Below are 19,348 nucleotides of genomic sequence, written 5' to 3' on the forward strand. Positions count from 1 at the left end.
TGCTTAGCTTTTTTTTGCTACCAGTTGATCTAGATAAAAGCCACTGATAATTTCTTTGAAAGTTTGTTTCAGTGTTTTGAGGCCTATTCTATTTCTGTTTTTTAAGAGTGTACCTGGAGTTTTGGTGAAAGTTTGGTTAATAATCTTTGAGGACCCTCCACTCTGTTAGGCTATGTACATGTTTTTGTCTCCCTTGCTCTGAGAATTGCTGACTGCTCTGTTTAGCTTCTGTGTTCTTATTGTGAGCAAACACATTAGTGAGGAAATTCATGCTGAATGTTTTCTGTGTGCTTTCTTCTCTTGAAATCTTCACTCCTTAAATCTTCACTGCCTTTGTAGCATTGTATTACTCTAACAAGAATACTTGAGGGATCAGTTTATAAGGAGGTGTATTAGTCAGTTTTTCACTGCTGCAGCCAAAAGAGTTGACAAGAACAATTTCAGAGGAGGAAAAGTTGATTTGGCTCTCATGGTTTCAGAAGTCTCGATACATAGATGGCCAGTTCCATTCCTTGAGGCCTGAGGTGAGGCCGAATATTTTTGTTAAAAGTGTGGTGAATGAAAGCAACTCAGGACATGATACCAGAAGTGAGAGAAAGACTAAGCTCAGTTTATAAACTATGTATCCCAAAGCCATTCTCCTAATGACCCTCCTCTCCAGCCATACCCTACTTGCCTACAGTTGCCACCCAACTAATCCCTAGTAGCAGATTGATGCAGTGATTAGGGTAAGGCTCTCATAACCCAATCATTTCACCTCCAAGTATTCTTGCATTATCCTGCAAGCTTTTGAGGGACATCTGATATCTAAATCATAAGAGGGGGAATGTTTATTTTATTTTTTTTTTTTTATTTTTATTTTTTTTACATAATAAAATATTTTAAATTGCAAATTTTCCTCAAAGAGCAACATGTTAAATTAACATGCACAAATACCATTTTTTTCCATACATTTGATTTAAATGAGTTATGCATTTCCATTTTTACCCCAAATACAGATTGCAGAATCATATCAGTTACACATTCACAATGTTTACATAATACCATATTAGTGACTGTTGTATTCTGCTGACTTTCCTATCCCCTACTATCCCCCCTCCCCTCCCCTCTCATCTTCCCTCTCTATCTCATCTGTTGTTGTTCCATTCTCTCCCTTCCCCCCCTTTCCCCTCACAACCTTGTATATGTGATTTCGTATAAAAATGAGGGTGTCCTTCCGTTTCCATGCACTTTCCCTTCTCTCTCCCTTTCCCTCCTATCACTCGTCTCAGTTTAATGTTAATATTTTCCTCATGCTCTTTTCCTCTGTTCAGTTCTTAGTTGCTCTCCTTAAATCAAAGAAGACATTTGGCATTTGTTTTTTAAGGATTGGCTAGCTTCACTTAGTATAATCTGCTCTAATGCCATCCACTTCCCTGAAAATTCAATGATTTTGTCATTTTTTATTGCTGCATAATACTCCATTGTGTATAGATGCCACATTTTTTTTATCCATTCATCTATTGAAGGGCATCTGGGTTGGTTCCACAGTCTGGCTATTGTGAATTGTGCTGCTATGAACATGGATGTGGCAGTATCCCTATAGCATGCTCTTTTAAGGTCCTCAGGGAATAGTCCGAGGAGGGCGATAGCTGGGTCAAATGGTGGTTCCATTCCCAGCTTTCCCAGGAATCTCCATACTGCTTTCCATATTGGCTGCACCCTTTTGCAGTCCCACCAGCAATGTACAAGTGTACCCTTTTCCCCACATCCTCGCCAGCACTTATTGTTGTTTGACTTCCTAATGGCTGCCAATCTTACTGGAGTGAGATGGTATCTTAGGGTGGTTTTGATTTGCATTTCTCTGACTGCTAGAGAAGGTGAGCATTTTTTCATGTACTTATTAATTGACTGTATGTCTTCTTCTGAGAAGTGTCTGTTCAGGTCCTTGGCCCATTTGTTGATTGGGTTATTTGTTATCTTATTGTTTAATTTTTTGAGTTCTTTGTATATTCTGGAAATTAGGGCTCTATCTGAAGTGTGAGGAGTAAAGATTTGTTCCCAGGATGTAGGCTCCCTATTTACTTCTTTTATTGTTTCTCTTGCTGAGAAAAAACTTTTTAGTTTAAGTAAGTCCCATTTGTTTATTCTTGTTATTAACTCTTGGGCTATGGGCGTCCTATTAAGGAATTTGGATCCTGACCCCACAATATGTAGATCGGAGCCAACTTTTTCTTCTATCATGTGCAGGGTCTCTGCTTTGATATCAAGCTCCTTGATCCATTTTGAGTTAACTTTTGTGCATGGCGAGAGAAAGGGATTCAGTTTCATTTTGTTGCATATGGATTTCCAATTTTCCCAGCACCATTTGTTGAAGATGCTATCCTTCCTCCATTGCATGTTTTTAGCCCCTTTATCAAATATAAGAAATTTGTAATTTTGTGGATTGGTTTCTGTGTCCTCTATTCTGTACCATTGATCCACCTGCCTGTTTTGGTACCAGTACCACGCTGTTTTTGTTACTATTGCTTTGTAGTACAGTTTGAACTCTGGTATCGCTATACCTCCAGATTCGCACTTCCTGCTTAGTATTGTTTTTGCTATTCTGGGTCTTTTGTTATTCCATATGAATTTCATGATTGCTTTATCTATTTCTACAAGAAATGCCATTGGGATTTTGATTGGCATCGCATTAAACCTGTAGAGAAGTTTGGGTAATATCGCCATTTTGATAATGTTAGTTCTGCCTATCCATGAACAGGGTACATTTTTCCATCTTCTAAGATCTTCTTCTATCTCTCTCTTTAGGGTTCTGTAGTTTTCATTGTATAAATCTTTCACCTCTTTTGTTAGGTTTATTCCCAAGTATCTTATTTTCTTTGAGGATATTGTGAATGGGGTGGTTTTCCTCATTTCCATTTCAGAAGTTTTGTTGCTGATATACAGGAATGCCTTTGATTTATGCGTATTGATTTTATATCCTGCCACTTTGCTGAATTCATTTATTAACTCTAGCAGTTTCTTTGTAGACCCTTTTGGGTCTGTTAAGTATATTATCATGTCATCCGCAAATAGCGATAATTTAAGTTCTTCTTTTCCTATTTTTATGCCTTTAATTTCTTTTGTCTGTCTAATTGCTCTGGCTAGTATTTCAAGAACTAAGTTGAATAGAAGTGGTGAAAGAGGGCATCCCTGTCTAGTTCCAGATTTTAGAGGGAATGCCTTCAGTTTTTCTCCATTTAGAATGATGTTAGCCTGAGGCTTAGCATAGATAGCTTTTACAATGTTGAGGTAAGTTCCTGTTATCCCTAGTTTTTCTAGTGTTTTGAACATAAAGGGATGCTGTACTTTGTCAAATGCTTTTTCTGCATCTATCGAGATGATCATATGGTTCTTATCTTTAAGTCTATTGATGTGGTGAATAACATTTATTGATTTCCGTATATTGAACCAGCCTTGCATCCCAGGGATGAATCCTACTTGATCATGATGCACAATTTTTTTGATATGCTTTTGCATTCGATTCGCCAGGATTTTATTGAGAATTTTTGCATCTAAGTTCATTAGAGATATTGGTCTATAGTTTTCTTTCTTTGAAGTGTCTTTGTCTGGTTTTGGGATCAGGGTTATGTTGGCCTCGTAGAATGAATTTGGAAGAGCTCCTTCTTTTTCTATTTCTTGAAATAGCTTGAAAAGTATTGGTATTAATTCTTCTTTGAAGGTTTTGTAAAATTCTGCTGTATACCCATCCGGTCCTGGGCTTTTCTTAGTTGGTAGTCTTTTGATGGCCTCTTCAATTTCTTCTTTTGTTATTGGTCTGTTTAAATCGTGTGTGTCTTCCTGACTCAATCTGGGCAGATCATATGACTTAAGAAATTTATCGATATCTTCACTATCTTCTATTTTATTGGAATATAGAGTTTCAAAATACTTTTTAATTATCTTCTGTATTTCTGTAGTGTCTGTTGTGATATTGCCTTTTTCATCCCGTATGTTAGTAATTTGCGTTCTCTCTCTTCTTCTCTTCGTTAGCGTGGCTAAGGGTCTGTCGATTTTATTTATTTTTTCAAAGAACCAACTTTTAGTTTTATCAATTTTTTCAATGGTTTTTTTTGTTTCAATTTCGTTGATTTCCGCTCTGATTTTAATTATTTCTTGTCTTCTGCTATATTTGCTGTTGTTTTGCTCTTCCTTTTCTAAGGTTTTAAGATGTAGTGTGAGTTCATTTATTTGTTGGTTTTTTCTTTTTTTGAGGAATGAACTCCAGGAAATGAATTTCCCTCTTAAAACTGCTTTCATTGTGTCCCATAGATTCCGGTATGTTGTGTCTGTATTGTCGTTTATCTCTAGGAATTTTTTGATTTCCTCCTTTATATCTTCTGTAACCCATTGATCATTCAGTAACATATTGTTCATTTTCCAGGTGATGCAGGATTTTTCCTTCCTTCTTTTATCATTGATTTCCAGCTTCATTCCATTATGGTCAGATATGGTGCATGGTATTATCTCCACACCTTTATATTTACTGAGAGTCGCCCTATGGCATAATATATGGTCTATCTTTGAGTAGGATCCATGTGCTGCTGAGAAGAATGTGTATCCACTTGATGATGGTTGATATATTCTATATATGTCTGTTAAGTCTAGGTTATTGATTACGTTATTAAGTTTTATAGTTTCTTTGTTCAGCTTTTGTCTAGAGGATCTGTCCAATGGCGAGAGTGGTGTGTTGAAGTCCCCCATAATTACTGTGTTGTGGTCTATTTGACTCTTGAACTTGAGGAGAGTTTGTTTTATGAACGTTGCAGCACCATTATTTGGTGCATATAAATTGATAATTGTTATGTCTTGTTGGTGGATGGTTCCTTTTAACAGTATATAGTGTCCTTCTTTATCCCTTTTGATTACCTTAGGTTTGAAGTTGACTTTATTCGATATGAGAATGGCCACTCCTGCTTGTTTCCGATGGCCATGTGAGTGGTATGATTTTTCCCAACCTTTCACCTTCAGTCTGTGAATGTCTTTTTCTATCATATGAGTCTCCTGAAGGCAGCATATTGTTGGATTTGTTTTTTTAATCCAGGTTACTAGCCTATGTCTCTTGATTGGTGAATTTAAGCCATTAACATTTAAGGTTACAATTGAAATATGGTTTGTACTTCCAGTCATGTTTATTTATTTATTTATTTTAGATTGGTTAGTTTTCCCTCTTTGGTTATTTTTCTTCCCCTTTACTGAGATACCTCCCACTGTTAGTTTTGGGCGCTATTTTTCAGTTCCTCTTCTTGTAATATTGTGGTCAAAATGTTTTGCAGTGCTGGTTTTCTGGCTGCAAATTCTTTTAGCTTTTGTTTATCGTGAAATATTTTAATTTCATTGTCAAATCTGAAGCTTAGTTTTGCTGGATACAGTATTCTTGGTTGGAATCCATTATTTTTCAGTGTTTGAAATACGTTGTTCCAGGATCTTCTCGCTTTCAAAGTCTGTGATGAAAAATCAGTCGTTAACCTAATTAGTTTACCCCTAAATGTAATCTGCTTCTTTTCTCTCGTAGCTTTTAGTATTCTCTCCTTGTCCTGTATGTTAGCTATCTTCATGATTATGTGTCTTGGGGTTGGTCTATTATGGTTTTGGATGTTTGGGGTCCTGTAAGCTTCCAGGATTTGGCAATCCATTCCATCTTTCATCTCTGGGAAGTTTTCTAGTATTATCTCCTTTAGTAAGCCATCCATTCCTTTGGACTGATTCTCTGTGCCTTCTTCTACCCCAATGACTCTCAAATTTGGTTTTTTGATAAGATCCCATATCTCTTGGATAGATTGCTCGTGAGATTTCAGCATCTTTTCTGTGTTAACTATATTCTTTTCAAGTTGATAAACTTTGTCTTCATTATCTGATGTTCTGACTTCTACTTGATCTAGTCTGTTTGTAATATTCTCATTAGCGCTTTTAATCTGATTTACGGATTCTTGCATTTCTATGATTAAAACTTGATTTTTTTTTAACACCTCTATCTCCTGATAAAGCTCATTCTTTACTGATTGAATTTGTGTGGTTAGTTCCTCTTCAAAATATACTTTCAATGCTTGGATTTGCTGTCTCATGTCTTCTCTAATATTCCGTTCCATCTGAATTAGGTATGCCTTGATTTCTTTCCCTGTCCATGTTTCTGTTTCTGCTATGTCCTCTTGTACATTTAGATTGTCCTGCATTGTTTGTAACCCTTTTTTCCCTTGTTTTTTCATATTGTTCACGTTGCTATCCAGCTCTGTTTGACTGCTTTGTAACTGCTTTCTCCTATACATTTGTTTTGGCTTTGTATATCTCTGTTGTCTCTCTTTTGTGTTGGGAGATTATGCCTAGAAATGTTGGGCTTTGTTGTGCTTTAAAGCAGATTCATTCAATTCATATAAGGCTTCTAGGTTCTGTATGCATATAATGTTTTGCTGTTTGTTCTTAGGTCTATACGTTTAAGTTAGGTGCTCTGGTGGTACGATGGTTAGTATGTCTTGGCTACTTTAGAAGATTGCTCCACTGAAGGTGGATACTACCGGGCAATTGGATCAGGGTGTTGTTAGTAGCTAGGTATTTGGGAGTCTTATAGACAGCCTCGAGATATTCACCTATTTGCATTTAGACAATTACACGCAATGGAAGATGTAATGCTTGGGATGAGAGTTGGGGGGTAAGGGGATGAAGGTGCTGTTAAAAAGATAAAAGGATGGAGGGAGAGATAGATTAGAGGGGAATGAAAAGAACAATAAAACTTGAAATGGGATAGAAAGAGAGAAAGAGTAGGGGGGAAAGGATCAGGGAGAGAATAAGGAGAGAGAAAAAAAAATATATCGGCAGCATCAACCACAACAACAACAAAAAAATAAAAATAAAAATAATAAAAATAAAAATAAAAAATAAAAAATAAAAAATAAAAAATAAATTAAAGTCTTGGAGATCCTCCTTCTTCTCTTCCAGTAGGTGGAGCTGTGCCCTCTAAGCGGAGCGTCTGCTCTGTACCTGCCGAGAGCTATCTCTGTAGGGCGTCTCCTGGGAGTCTCTCAGACTTGTCAGTCCCGAGCCATTTCAATTCTCCAGCTCTTAACCCCCTTCCTCCTGTCAGCCTGCCAGCCAGGTCCTGTTCCCCATAAGTGATTCTCCAGAGGTCTAGTTACACTTGCAGCCCCACCGTGTGTCCCTTTTAAGCCCCAGTGCTGTGGTAAACTGGCGGCTAAGACCCTGGCGGTCACCGCTGGTGATATGGGGGCCTTGGGGTCTGGGATCCCCTCTGCTTCCCTACGGACACGACCCCTGAGAAGCCAATGATGTTTCCTGGCTGCCTGTATCAGTATGGGAAGTCACGCACCTGCTAAAGTGGATTCTGCTGGGAAGGAATTCCGCCTGCCGAACTCCGATGACGTCACCTCTCAGCTATGGCGGGCCCCAGGCTCCTTGCTGCAGTGTCCGAGGGGAGGGGTGAAACTGGTCCGGCCCGGTTCGCCTCAGCTCCTGCGTTGTGGGGGCTTGGCTAAAGACTTCTTCCTGCCAAGCTGTGTCTCGGCATCTAGCAGGACCCAGTCACTTTTGCTGCGGGCGGGTGGACAGATCTGCAGCTGTGCCCGCGGTGCGCGGACTGTGGAAGGTGAATCTGGTACTCCGCGTCTAGCGGCAGGGTCCCACTCGTCCGGGTCACATAGACGTTTTTAAAAAAATCCTAGTAGCTCCCGGGCGGTCTCTCTTCAATGGAATTTTGTTAGGAGAATCTCCGTTGGAAGGATCCAAGAGTTATCCTTGCAACTTTATGCCCCCATCACTGGGAGTACAGTGAAAGTGCAGCCTCTCTGCCCGCCGCCATGTTGGATCCGGAATGTTTATTTTGACTCATGAGTATAGGAATTTAATTCATGGTTGGTTTTCTAGTTCCTTTTGAGCCCATGTAAGGTGGAATGTCATGGGGGGAGTATGTGTTGGAAGAAGGTGCTTGCCTCATGGCGGCTGCAAACTAAATAAAGAGAGGAGGCTAGGGTCCCAATATCTCCTTCAAAGCATGCCCTAACTTCCCCAGGGCCACCATGAAAGAGGTTTGACCACCTTGCAGTGTGCAGTGAGCTGCCAACAGTCTTCAACTTTGGGCATCACTTAACCATTCTATAGCAGGTGGTAACTTTTCATTGCTTTTAAAAATATTAAATAATCACGTATAAATCCACTTTAATTTTTAGTTGCTTCTGTTGAATGTGTAGTTTGGTAGAAGATAATTGCTTTTGCTGCAATGATAACCTTTTGCTGTTACATTCTTCAATTGTTTAGCATGAAATAATGTTATCGAATTGTATATAATATCAGAAAAGGAAGTTAGACATTCCTTTCTCTTCAAATATCAAAAAGTACCACTTTTGAGACATGGCTAATCATTTATACATCTATATTTATTTGAGAATATTTATCTCTTATAGGTTGCTTAGCCAAACAATGAAGGATCATCTAGTAAGAGTAGCAAATGAAGCGGAATTTATCCTGAGCAGGCAGAGAGCTGAGGATATTCACAGACATGCGGAATTTGAGGTAGGTTACAACAACATGTCACTGATGTAAAGAAATTATGTTTTGCAATAGTCATTACAGTTGCCTAGATAAAATGACAATGGTCTAAGTAAATGTGTTATATATTATCCCAAAACTAAGTTTGTGAAAAATTCGCAGAGGGTTTTGGGGTGAGAATTACTCATGTGTTTTGCCCTCTCATCTCAACTCCACCTCATCTGAAAATTGGCCAGAGCAGCTTGTTTGGCTGACCCAATTTTAATAACAAAAACGGGATCCTGACTCTCTTGCTTTTCCAATAAAGAAAATTAGCAAAGGACTTTAGACCTCTCTGGGTAATATTGAGCTAGTTTATCAGAAGTGAAAATTTCTGTGGCAAAAATAGTGTCTCCTTTTAGAGAGGAGTTGAACACAGATATGTATAATTTTCCTACCCTTACGGTTTGAGAACCCTATTATCTTTGTAGCCGAGGAGATGAGGGAAAATATAGCTCTCTTCTTGGATCCCCACTGGGAGACCAAGTGCTAGACCATTCTGGAACCACTGCTTATATCATGTATATGTGCAGCAAATATGAGTTTATACCGGAGGTTAATGATTTCATAGCTCTGTAATGTTCCCAACATACCTACAGTAAACTAAATTTTGAATTAAAAATTTGATTTGAACATTGCTGTAGAACTCAAAAAAGCAAAGTACTGAATAGGCTATTTCTAACATGTAAAGAGGAGATATATGTTGTTATTTTTCTGGTAGTTTACAAAAGATGAAAAGCACTTCAGCACATTTTATACAACAGCAAAACTTGAAAAATTGTTCTAGAAAAATAAACTCTGGAAGCGTTTCTTTCACTTAATAATGCGGGTACAAATTGTTAATTAAAACTGTAGCTAACATAAACTATCAGTGTAATAAGAGAATTACATATTGTGAATTCTGAGAATTTTCCTGAATTTTGAAGATGTTTCTTTTAAAAAATATATTTATTTATTTATTTTAATTAGTTATATGTGACAGCAGAATGCATTTTGATTCATTGTACACTATTACAGCACAACTTTTCATTTCTCTGGTTGTACACAATGTGGTGTCACACCATATGTGCAGTCATACATGTAGATTAATGATGTTTATCTCATTCCACCATCTTTTCTGCTTCCATGTCCCCTCTTTACCCCTCCCTCCCCTTTGCCCAAAGTTCCTCCATTTTCCCATGCCCCTTCCACCCCCATTATGAATCAGCATCCACAAAATATTCAGCCTTTGGTTTTTTGGGATTGCCTTACTTTGCTTAGTGTGATATTTTCTAACTCCATCCATTTACCTGCAAATGTCATAATTTTATTATCTTTTAATGCTGAGTAATATTCCATTGTGTATATATACCACAGTTTCTTTACCCATTCATCTATTGAAGGGCATCTAGGTTGGTTCCACAGTTTTAGCTATTATGAATTGAGATGCTGTAAACATTGATGTGGCTGCGTTACTACAGCATGCTGATTTTAAGTCCTTTGGGTACAGACCAAGGAGTGGGGTAGCTGGGTCAAATGGTAGTTCCATTCCAAGTTTTCTAAGAAATCTCTGTACTGCTTTCCAGATTGGTTGCACCAATTTGCATTGCCACCAGCAATGTATGAGTGTGTTTTATGCTCCACATCCTCGACACCATTTATTGTTTGTATTCTTATTATGACTGGCATGAGATTAAATCTTAGTTTTGATTTGCAGTTCTCTAATTACTAGAGATGTTGAACATTTTTTCATATATTTCTTGATCAAACATATATTTTCTTCTGAGAAGTGTCTGTTCAGGTCCTTAGCCCATTTATTGATTTTTTAAAAAATATTTTTTAGTTCTAGATGGACACAGTATCTTTATTTACTTATCTTTATGTGGTGTTGAGGATCAAATCCAAGGCCTCACACGTCTAGGTGAGCGCTCTACCACTGGGCCACAACCTCAGCTCTGGGTGGTTTGTTTTTTTGGTGTTAAAAGATTTTTGATTCTTAGTGCTCTGTCATACAGATGGCAAAAATTTGCTCCCCAAATGTAGGCTCTCTCTTCACCTCATTGATTGATTGTTTTGTTGAGAAGATGTTTTATTGTAGGATATCATCAGTCTTGGTGGCACACGCCTGCAATCCCAGTAGTTCAAGAGGCTGAGGCAGGAGGATTTCATGTTTGAGGCCAGCTTTAGCAACTTAGCAAGACTCTGGCTTATAATAAAAAATAAAAAGGGCTAGGATGTAGCTCAGTGGTTAAGTGCCCTTGAGTTCAATCCCTAGTACAAAATAAATAAATAAATAAATAAATAAATAAATAATAGGAGATCTACTTATATATGAACATATGTAGAAAAGTAATGAATTTTAGCAGCCAGTCCTAAGAAAACTTTCTATGTGTATTCATATGTTCACATTTTTCTAGTTTTGGTAATGTAATTTATTTTGTAAGTTTGTTGACTGTTTGAATGATATCCTGGTTGATTCAGTATTGCAGGCCAATACTTGCAGTGTCTTAGAAGTCTGTAGGCATTGCTTTCTGATATTTTCCTCGGGGTTCAATTTGCTTTTTCTATCTTTTGTCTGAGATTTCTTTGTCTGTGAAATTAAATTTCTTAACAGCATTATGGCTCATTTTAAACATTATTTATCAAGTTGTCCTGGAAGATGGTTTCGTATTATAATCTGCAGATTCAGATTTTTACTTAATTTTTTTGAAATTTTCCAAAATTATGTCTTGAAACATATTTTTTCCTTTTTCTTTACTTCGTGATATTAAACTTATGTTAGATGTGTGTTTTTTTTTTTCATAGCCATTAGCTTTTCTCTGATTGCTTTACTTGCTTATACTACCTTTTTTTTGTTTGTTGAAAAGCTGAGGATTTAATCCAGGGCCTTCCACATGCTAGGCAAGCACTCTACCACCTACCTACATCTTCAGCCCCACTTTCTTTTTATTTCTAGCTTTATTTCTTCTTTATTAATTAAATTTTGAGTATTTTATTTTGACCTTGATATTTTTAACTTATTTATTAGATCTATAGTTCTTAAGTTTTGTTTCTCATTTTGTTTATTTAGAATCAAAAGCTATCTCCTTTTATACTTACTTTATTTTGATTATTTTTAAATCACATTTTTTTTTACTGTGTTCACCAGAAGAAAATAATGATGAGGAAATTTCTTTTATTCTTCAAGCTATATTTTCTCCTAGAATTCTTTGTCTTTTGCATATAATCTTATAATTTTTTAAAAAAATTTATTAGTTCATTTATTGATTGATTGATAAGTATCTGGATAACTACCATGATTTTTCTTTCCGTCTTGATCATACTTAGAATGCTCCACCCTGGAATTCTGTTGGTTTATGCAGAATGTGCAGCAATCAAATGTCCTAGTAACTTTTTCCCTTCCCACCGTATGTACAGGCTTTTTTTCTCTCTCTGAGCTACAGTTTGCTTTCTGACCAGTAATCTATAGTGCATCATGAAGAGAGATAAAGCTTAGTTGAGGTGGGAAAAAGGAGGCTTTCTTTGAATACTTAGTTTTCTTCTTATAAGTTTTGTGAAATGTTTTCTACCAGATTCATTCCATCTTGTTTGTGGCTAGACACTTCTAATAGGGCACTGTGTTGAGGCTGAATTATTTTCCCAGTCAGTTCCTATAGTAGTCTGTAGTCCACTTCAGACAGCATAGTCAGCCCTGCTGTTTCACTCCTCATTTCACCAATTTTTACACTGTGGATTTTTCTATCATTTCTAGTTAGAAGAGGAAAGAGATTTTGGTACCTATTCATTTTGTTTCTTTACATATTTAAAGACATTATGAAAGAATCTCAGCATTTGGTGGATTTACCTGTTGCTTTGGGTGGTGGGCCCATGGGTAGGAAGTGAGTCTTGCTCCTCCTTCTGTTCTAGTTCCAGTGTGTTTGCTTCCCCCTTAACATCCTATATTGTTTCTGTTGTTTGATGCTTTATTCCTTATATTGTTTCATTATTTTTGGGTTTTCGTTTTTTTGCTTAAAAATATTTTTGGTAACTTCGTTTCAGGCATTAAAGGAAGGGGAAAGAATTTAATTGCCATTTCAGCCTGCCATTATAACTTAGAACCTATTAATGTCCTTCCTAATTAATTACGGAGAAGTTTACTTTGTAGTAACTGTGGGTTGAGAATGCAGTTTCTTCCTTTTATTTGAAGTTTCAGTGATTATGATGATAGTCATATATGTGATTTTTTTGGTGTGTGTATGGATGAGGAAAAATGAGGAAGGAAAAAACACTTGGAACTGAATGAGGAAAGGTATTTCTTAAGCACTATTATGCAAGAGATTAGACTGATTTGATCTAAGTAGTATATATGTTTGCAGCTTAGATGAGACATGATGGTGCTAATAGTTGTGAATGTTGAATAAATACTAAGGCTGTTTCAGACAATGTTATGAATAAGTATTAACTAATTTAATCCTTAAAGTAGACCTCTGAGGAAGTACTATTGCTATTCCTTGTTTTATAAATTTCAAAACAGTCTGAAATAGAAACAGCCCAGGTTTGGGAAGTTTAGCTCTTAATCACTAATCTTTGAATTTGGTTCATATTTTATTAGATTTCTATGGAATGTATGAATAGAAGTTAATCCTGGAATATATACTAGGTTTATTTTGAGCACTTAATTCATGCTTTGTCTAGTATACTATTTCATTCAAATCATTTTTATCATGTGTGAGATTTGCAATATTATATAGTGATATTATAAGGTGTTATAATAAAATTATCTAAGTAAAACTGAAAATATTTCCAAACAAACGTTATTACTTAAATTTTTAATGAAGGAAATATGTTTGTTCAACCATTCCACATCAGAGTAAATCCCCCCTCCCCTTCCCCAGTATTAGAGATTGAACCCAGAGGCACTTTACCACTGCTCCACAACCCCATCTCTTTTTATTTTGAGACTGGGTCTCACAAAATTGCTTAGGGACTTACAAAGTTGCTAAGGCTGGCCTTGAACTTGTGATCCTCTTGCCTCATCCTTTGGTTCTGCTGGGATTACATATGTGTGCCACTGTACCCGGCCAGAGTCACTTTCCAGAGAGAAAAAAATTATACATTTTATATTTAATCCTCTTTTATTTTCATATAAAAGGAATTACCCTTTCTATGTTTATTCAACAGACTTCAATTGATTGAACATGCTCACATTTAACGTATTTCTAAGTATACTGCTCTCAAATCTTAAGTAACACTCTATGAGACAGATTTTTCCTAGATAGCTCATGTTTTACAGGTTGTCTATATTCAGTCTTGAATTCATGCTTTTTATTCTTAAATATTTCTGAACTTTGTATATTGCTACTTACCTCCTCTAAGAAAGAGAGATGTTGTCATGTGTTTATTAGACCATTGTGGTTGTAAAGTATGTGACTTGTTTAATTTATTATCAAGTTATTGATTACAATATAGATCTGAAATATGTATCTCTTTAGTTCATTGCATATTATCATTGGAATGTGCTATCCTTGGTATCTGTTTTGGTTTATGTAGAGGTTCCATGAGTGTCATGGTATTATTAATTTGGTATACATTTTAATTTTAGTTTTTAATCTTACAACTGTGACTAGAATATTAATTAAAAATATGTCATACTGAATATTGGACCTTGTCTTGTAAATATAGAATATTGGTGAATATACACATTTCAGGCCCATCTTTTTATTAAAAAAAAAAGTTGTTTGTTGGAATTTCAGTATATATAAAATAATGGGCTCTATCAGTCAATTGTCATAATCAATTCATGCCTCAGTCAACTGAAGTTTATTGTAATACAGATGTGAGCCAAATGATCACCTAATGATTTTATTCTTGGGAGTCTATATAAGTTAAAATGCACTTCAATAAGAATTTTGTTATGTTCTTTCATTACTTTGAATTTCATTTAGTATATTATAGAACTTAACTTTTTATTAACATAAATGGAACTATAAACCAGATGTTCAGTTTGTTTGAATTAGTAAAGATGTATATTCCTTTTTATGAAATAAATGCCATGAAAACATTTGATTCCCCCCTGGGGATTGAACCCAAGAGTGCTATACCACTGAGCTACATTCCTACTACCTACCCCAGAACCAACCCCCCCCTTTTTTTTAAATTTTGAGACAGCGTCTCATTAAGTAGCGAGGCTGGCCTTGAACTTGTCATCTTCTGCTTCAGCCTCCCAAGTAGTTGGAATTAAATGGATACACCAATGTACCCATGTTTTTTCTAAGCTTTTAGAAATAAATCTTCATAACAATCCTTTGAAGTAGATATTGGTATTATCATTCTCCTGGTTTTACAGCTGAGAGAACTTGAAGCATAGAGGCTAAGTAATTTGCTCTGGGTCATACAGCCAGGATGTGGGAAAAGTTGAAACCACAGAGTCTGATACAGGGTGTAAATTCAGAACCACTTTGCTATGTGACCATCTACTAAGTGGTTTCATCTACATTTGTTTATTTCAGCAATATAAGAAGTTTGTGAAGTACTCGGGATAGATTGAGAGAGTGAGCTTGAGCTATGTACAGGGGCACATAGTTACTAAACCAACAATTTTGAATTAGAGCTTAGATATGTACAGTGACTGTATAGACTGTCCCCATGTACTCTGTTGATTTCAGGGTTCCCAGAGTGTTTGGCTGGGTGGCATTGGTGGTGCATCATTGAGCATAGCTGCCTTCCAAAGTGTTTGTCTATTCCTTACAGTTTTGAAGGAGTGTGATACATGTTAACAAATACATATGCAAATGATAATCTTAAGTGTAATTATGATGAGGTACCCAACTTTCTCTTCAGTACTTGCATTTTGATGGTAATTTTTTCTTTATTTAAAAATAAATGTTATTTCCTATATAACAGTGAAATATGTTCACTGAAGTTAATAATGAAAAATACGAAGAATACAAATCATTCATAGTTTAGTTTTAACAACTATTTATCTCCAAATTTTGAGTATTTAATTTGAAATAATTACAGAATTTTTAAAAATCAAAAAAATAATGTAAGGATCTTGTGTACTGTTTGCCTTAGTGCCAATTTAAATACTCACTTACTTATTCATTCAAACTCCCACTCACCAAATTAGAATCATAAGCCTTTGTCTTTTAAAATCTTAAAAGCAAAATAAGTGAGTAAGTTGTCATTTATGGATATTTTTTGAAAATATGATTTGTAATAGCTCTTTGATATCCCAATATAAATAAGTAATTATTTTATCATTCTCTATTCTCATACATTTAAATAGTGTATATTTTGCTGTTACTCATAAATCTTTGAGGAATATTTATAATTCTTTATATTTCTGATTTTTTTAAGTGACAATTTGGGATCAGAGGATAAGTTCTTTTGTGTATCTTCACATATTTATCCCCTTTCACTGCTCCATAGTTGAATAATATTCCACTTCGTAATTAATTTCTCAATCGTATCTATCCAGAATTAAGTGGTATTTCATAATGGTTTTGATTTGCATTCCTTAGTGAATAATGATATTGAGCATCTTTTCATGTATTTATTTGCCAGTTATTTATCTTGTTTAGGAAATATCTAATCAAAATCCTTTAACCATTTTTAAGTATTTGCCTATGTCCTTATTATCAGCATGTGGATTTTTTTAAAAAAACTTTACTTTTATTACTAGTGAGCTTGAAACTGCTTCATTATAAATTAAAATAGTTTTTAAATGTTGTTTTCTTTGCCTATGTCAGAAAAATCTGTGTTAGTGATTTGTTTACCTATTTGTGAATGGCTTTATTGATTAAGGGTATTAACCTTTCTTTATTTGTTCTCTATTTTCTCTTGGAGGTTTCTTTTTTTTTTTTAATTTTTATTGTTGGTTGTTCAAAACATTACAAAGTTCTTGACATATCATATTTCACACTTTGATTCAAGTGGGTTATGAACTCCCATTTTTACCCCGTATACAGATTGCAGAATCACATCGGTTACACATCCACTGATTTACTGTTGTATTCTGCTGCCTTTCCTATCCTCTACTATCCCCCCTCCCCTCCCCTCCCCTCCCCTCCCATCTTCTCTCTCTACCCCATCTACTGTAATTCATTTCTCCCCCCTTGTTTTTTTTCCCTTTCCCCTCACTTCCTCTTGTATGTAATTTTGTATAACCCTGAGTGTCTCCTTCCATTTCCATGCAATTTCCCTTCTCTCTCCCTTTCCCTCCCACCTCTCGTCCCTGTTTAATGTTAATCTTCTTCTCATGCTCTTCCTCCCTACTCTGTTCTTAGTTACTCTCCTTATATCAAAGAAGACATTTGGCATTTGTTTTTTAGGGATTGGCTAGCTTCACTTAGCATAATCTGCTCTAATGCCATCCATTTCCCTGCAAATTCTATGATTTTGTCATTTTTTAATGCAGAGTAATACTCCATTGTGTATAAATGCCACATTTTTTTTTTATCCATTCGTCTATTGAAGGGCATCTAGGTTGGTTCCATAGTCTTGCTATTGTGAATTGTGCTGCTATGAACATCGATATAGCAGTGTCCCTGTAGTATGCTCTTTTTAGGTCTTTAGGGAATAGACCGAGAAGGGGAATAGCTGGGTCAAATGGTGGATCCATTCCCAGCTTTCCAAGAAATCTCCATACTGCTTTCCAAATTGGCTGCACCAATTTGCAGTCCTACCAGCAATGTACAAGTGTACCCTTTTCCTCGCATCCTCACCAGCACTTGTTGTTGTTTGACTTCATAATGGCTACCAATCATACTGGAGTGAGATGGTATCTTAGAGTGGTTTTTATTTGCATTTCTCTGACTGCTAGAGATGGTGAGCATTTTTTCATCTACTTGTTGATTGATTGTATGTCCTCCTCTGAGAAGTGTCTGTTCAGGTCCTTGGCCCATTTGTTGATTGGGTTATTTGTTATCTTATTGTTTAATTTTTTGAGTTCTTTGTATACTCTGGATATTAGGGCTCTATATGAAGTGTCAGGAGTAAAGATTTTTTCCCAGGATGTAGGCTCCCTATTTACCTCTCTTATTGTTTCTTTTGCTGAGAAAAAAATTTTAGTTTGAGTAAGTCCCATTTGTTGATTCTAGTTATTAACTCTTGTGCTATGGGTGTCCTACTGAAGAATTTGGAGCCCGACCCCACAGAATGTAGATCATAGCCAACTTTTTTTTCTATCAGACGCCATGTCTCTGATCAAGCTCCTTGATCCATTTTGAGTTAACTTTTGTGCATGGCGAGAGAAAGGGATTCAGTTTCATTTTGTTGCATATGGATTTCCAGTTTTCCCAGCACCATTTGTTGAAGATGCTATCCTTCCTCCATTGCATGCTTTTAGCCCCTTTATCAAATATAAGATAGTTGTAATTTTGTGGATTGGTTTCTGTGTCCTCTATTCTGTACCATTGGTCCACCCGCCTGTTTTGGTACCAGTACCATGCTGTTTTTGTTACTATTGCTCTGTAGTATAGTTTGAAGTCTGGTATCGCTATACTCCTGATTCACACTTCCTGCTTAGAATTGCTTTTGCTATTCTGGGTCTTTTATTTTTCCATATGAATTTCATGATTGCTTTATCTATTTCTACAAGAAATGCCATTGGGATTTTGATTGGCATTGCATTAAACTTATAGAGAACTTTTGGTAATATTGCCATTTTGATGATGTTAGTTCTGCCTATCCATGAACAGGGTATATTTTTCCATCTTCTAAGATCTTCTATTTCTCTCTTTATGGTTTTGTAGTTTTCATCATATAAATCTTTCACCTCTTTTGTTAGGTTGATTCCCAAGTATTTTATTTTTTGTGAGGATATTGTGAATGGAGTGGTTGTCCTCATTTCCATTTTAGAGGATTTGTCACTGATATACAGGAATGCCTTTGACTTATGCATGTTGATTTATATCCTGCCACTTTGCTGAATTCATTCATTAGTTTTAGTAGTTTTTTTGTAGACCCTTTTGGGTCTTCTAGGTATAGAATCATGTCATCTGCAAATAGTGATAATTTAAGTTCTTCTTTTCCTATTTTTATGCCTTTAATTTCTTTCGTCTGTCTAATTGCTCTGGCCAGTGTTTTGAGAACTATATTCAATAGCAGTGGTGATAGAGGGCATCCCTGTCTTGTTCCAGATTTTGGAGGGAATGCCTTCAATTTTTCTCCATTCAGAATGATGCTAGCCTGAGGCTTAGCATAGATAGCTTTTACAATGTTGAGGTAAGTTCCTGTTATCCCTAGTTTTTCTAGCGTTTTGAACATAAAGGGATGCTGTACTTTGTCGAATGCTTTTTCTGCGTCTATCGAGATGATCATATGCTTCTTATCTTTAAGTCTATTGATGTGGTGAACATTTATTGATTTCCGTATATTGAACCAGCCTTGCATCCCAGGGATGAATCCTACTTGATCATGGTGCACAATTTTTTGATATGTTTTTGTATCCCATTTGCCAGAATTTTATTGAGGATTTTTGCATCTAGGTTCATCAGAGATATTGGTCTGTAGTTTTCTTTCTGTGAAATGTCTTTGTCTGGTTTAGGAATCAGGGTGATGTTGGCCTCGTAGAATGAATTTGGAAGTTCTCCCTCTTTTTTCTATTTCCTAGAATAGCTTGAAAAGTATTGGTATTAGTTCTTCTTTCAAGGTTTTGTAAAACTCTGCTGTATACCCATCTGGTCCTGGGCTTTTCTTAGTTGGTAGTCTTTTGATGGCTTCTTCTATTTCCTCAATTGATATTGGTCTGTTTAGGTTGTCTGTATCCTCTTGACTCAATCTGGGCAGATCATGAGTTAAGAAATTTATCGATGCCTTCACTATCTTCTATTTT

The 19,348-nt window shown here is 36.0% G+C and overlaps 1 protein-coding gene across 6 annotated transcripts in view; it reads left to right on the forward strand.

Moving 5' to 3' along the window:
- Positions 1-19,348, forward strand: part of Lrba (LPS responsive beige-like anchor protein) — a 719,595-nt gene that overhangs the window by 275,828 nt on the left and 424,419 nt on the right. For all 6 annotated transcript variants that reach the window (XM_076865289.2, XM_076865291.2, XM_076865292.2 and 3 more), the window contains exon 36: positions 8,430-8,538. In XM_076865289.2, the coding sequence (XP_076721404.2) occupies positions 8,430-8,538 (109 nt within the window). The remainder of the gene's footprint in view (positions 1-8,429; positions 8,539-19,348) is intronic.

Source organism: Callospermophilus lateralis, chromosome 8, assembly GCF_048772815.1.
Source record: "Callospermophilus lateralis isolate mCalLat2 chromosome 8, mCalLat2.hap1, whole genome shotgun sequence".
NCBI classification, from domain to species: domain Eukaryota; kingdom Metazoa; phylum Chordata; class Mammalia; order Rodentia; family Sciuridae; genus Callospermophilus; species Callospermophilus lateralis.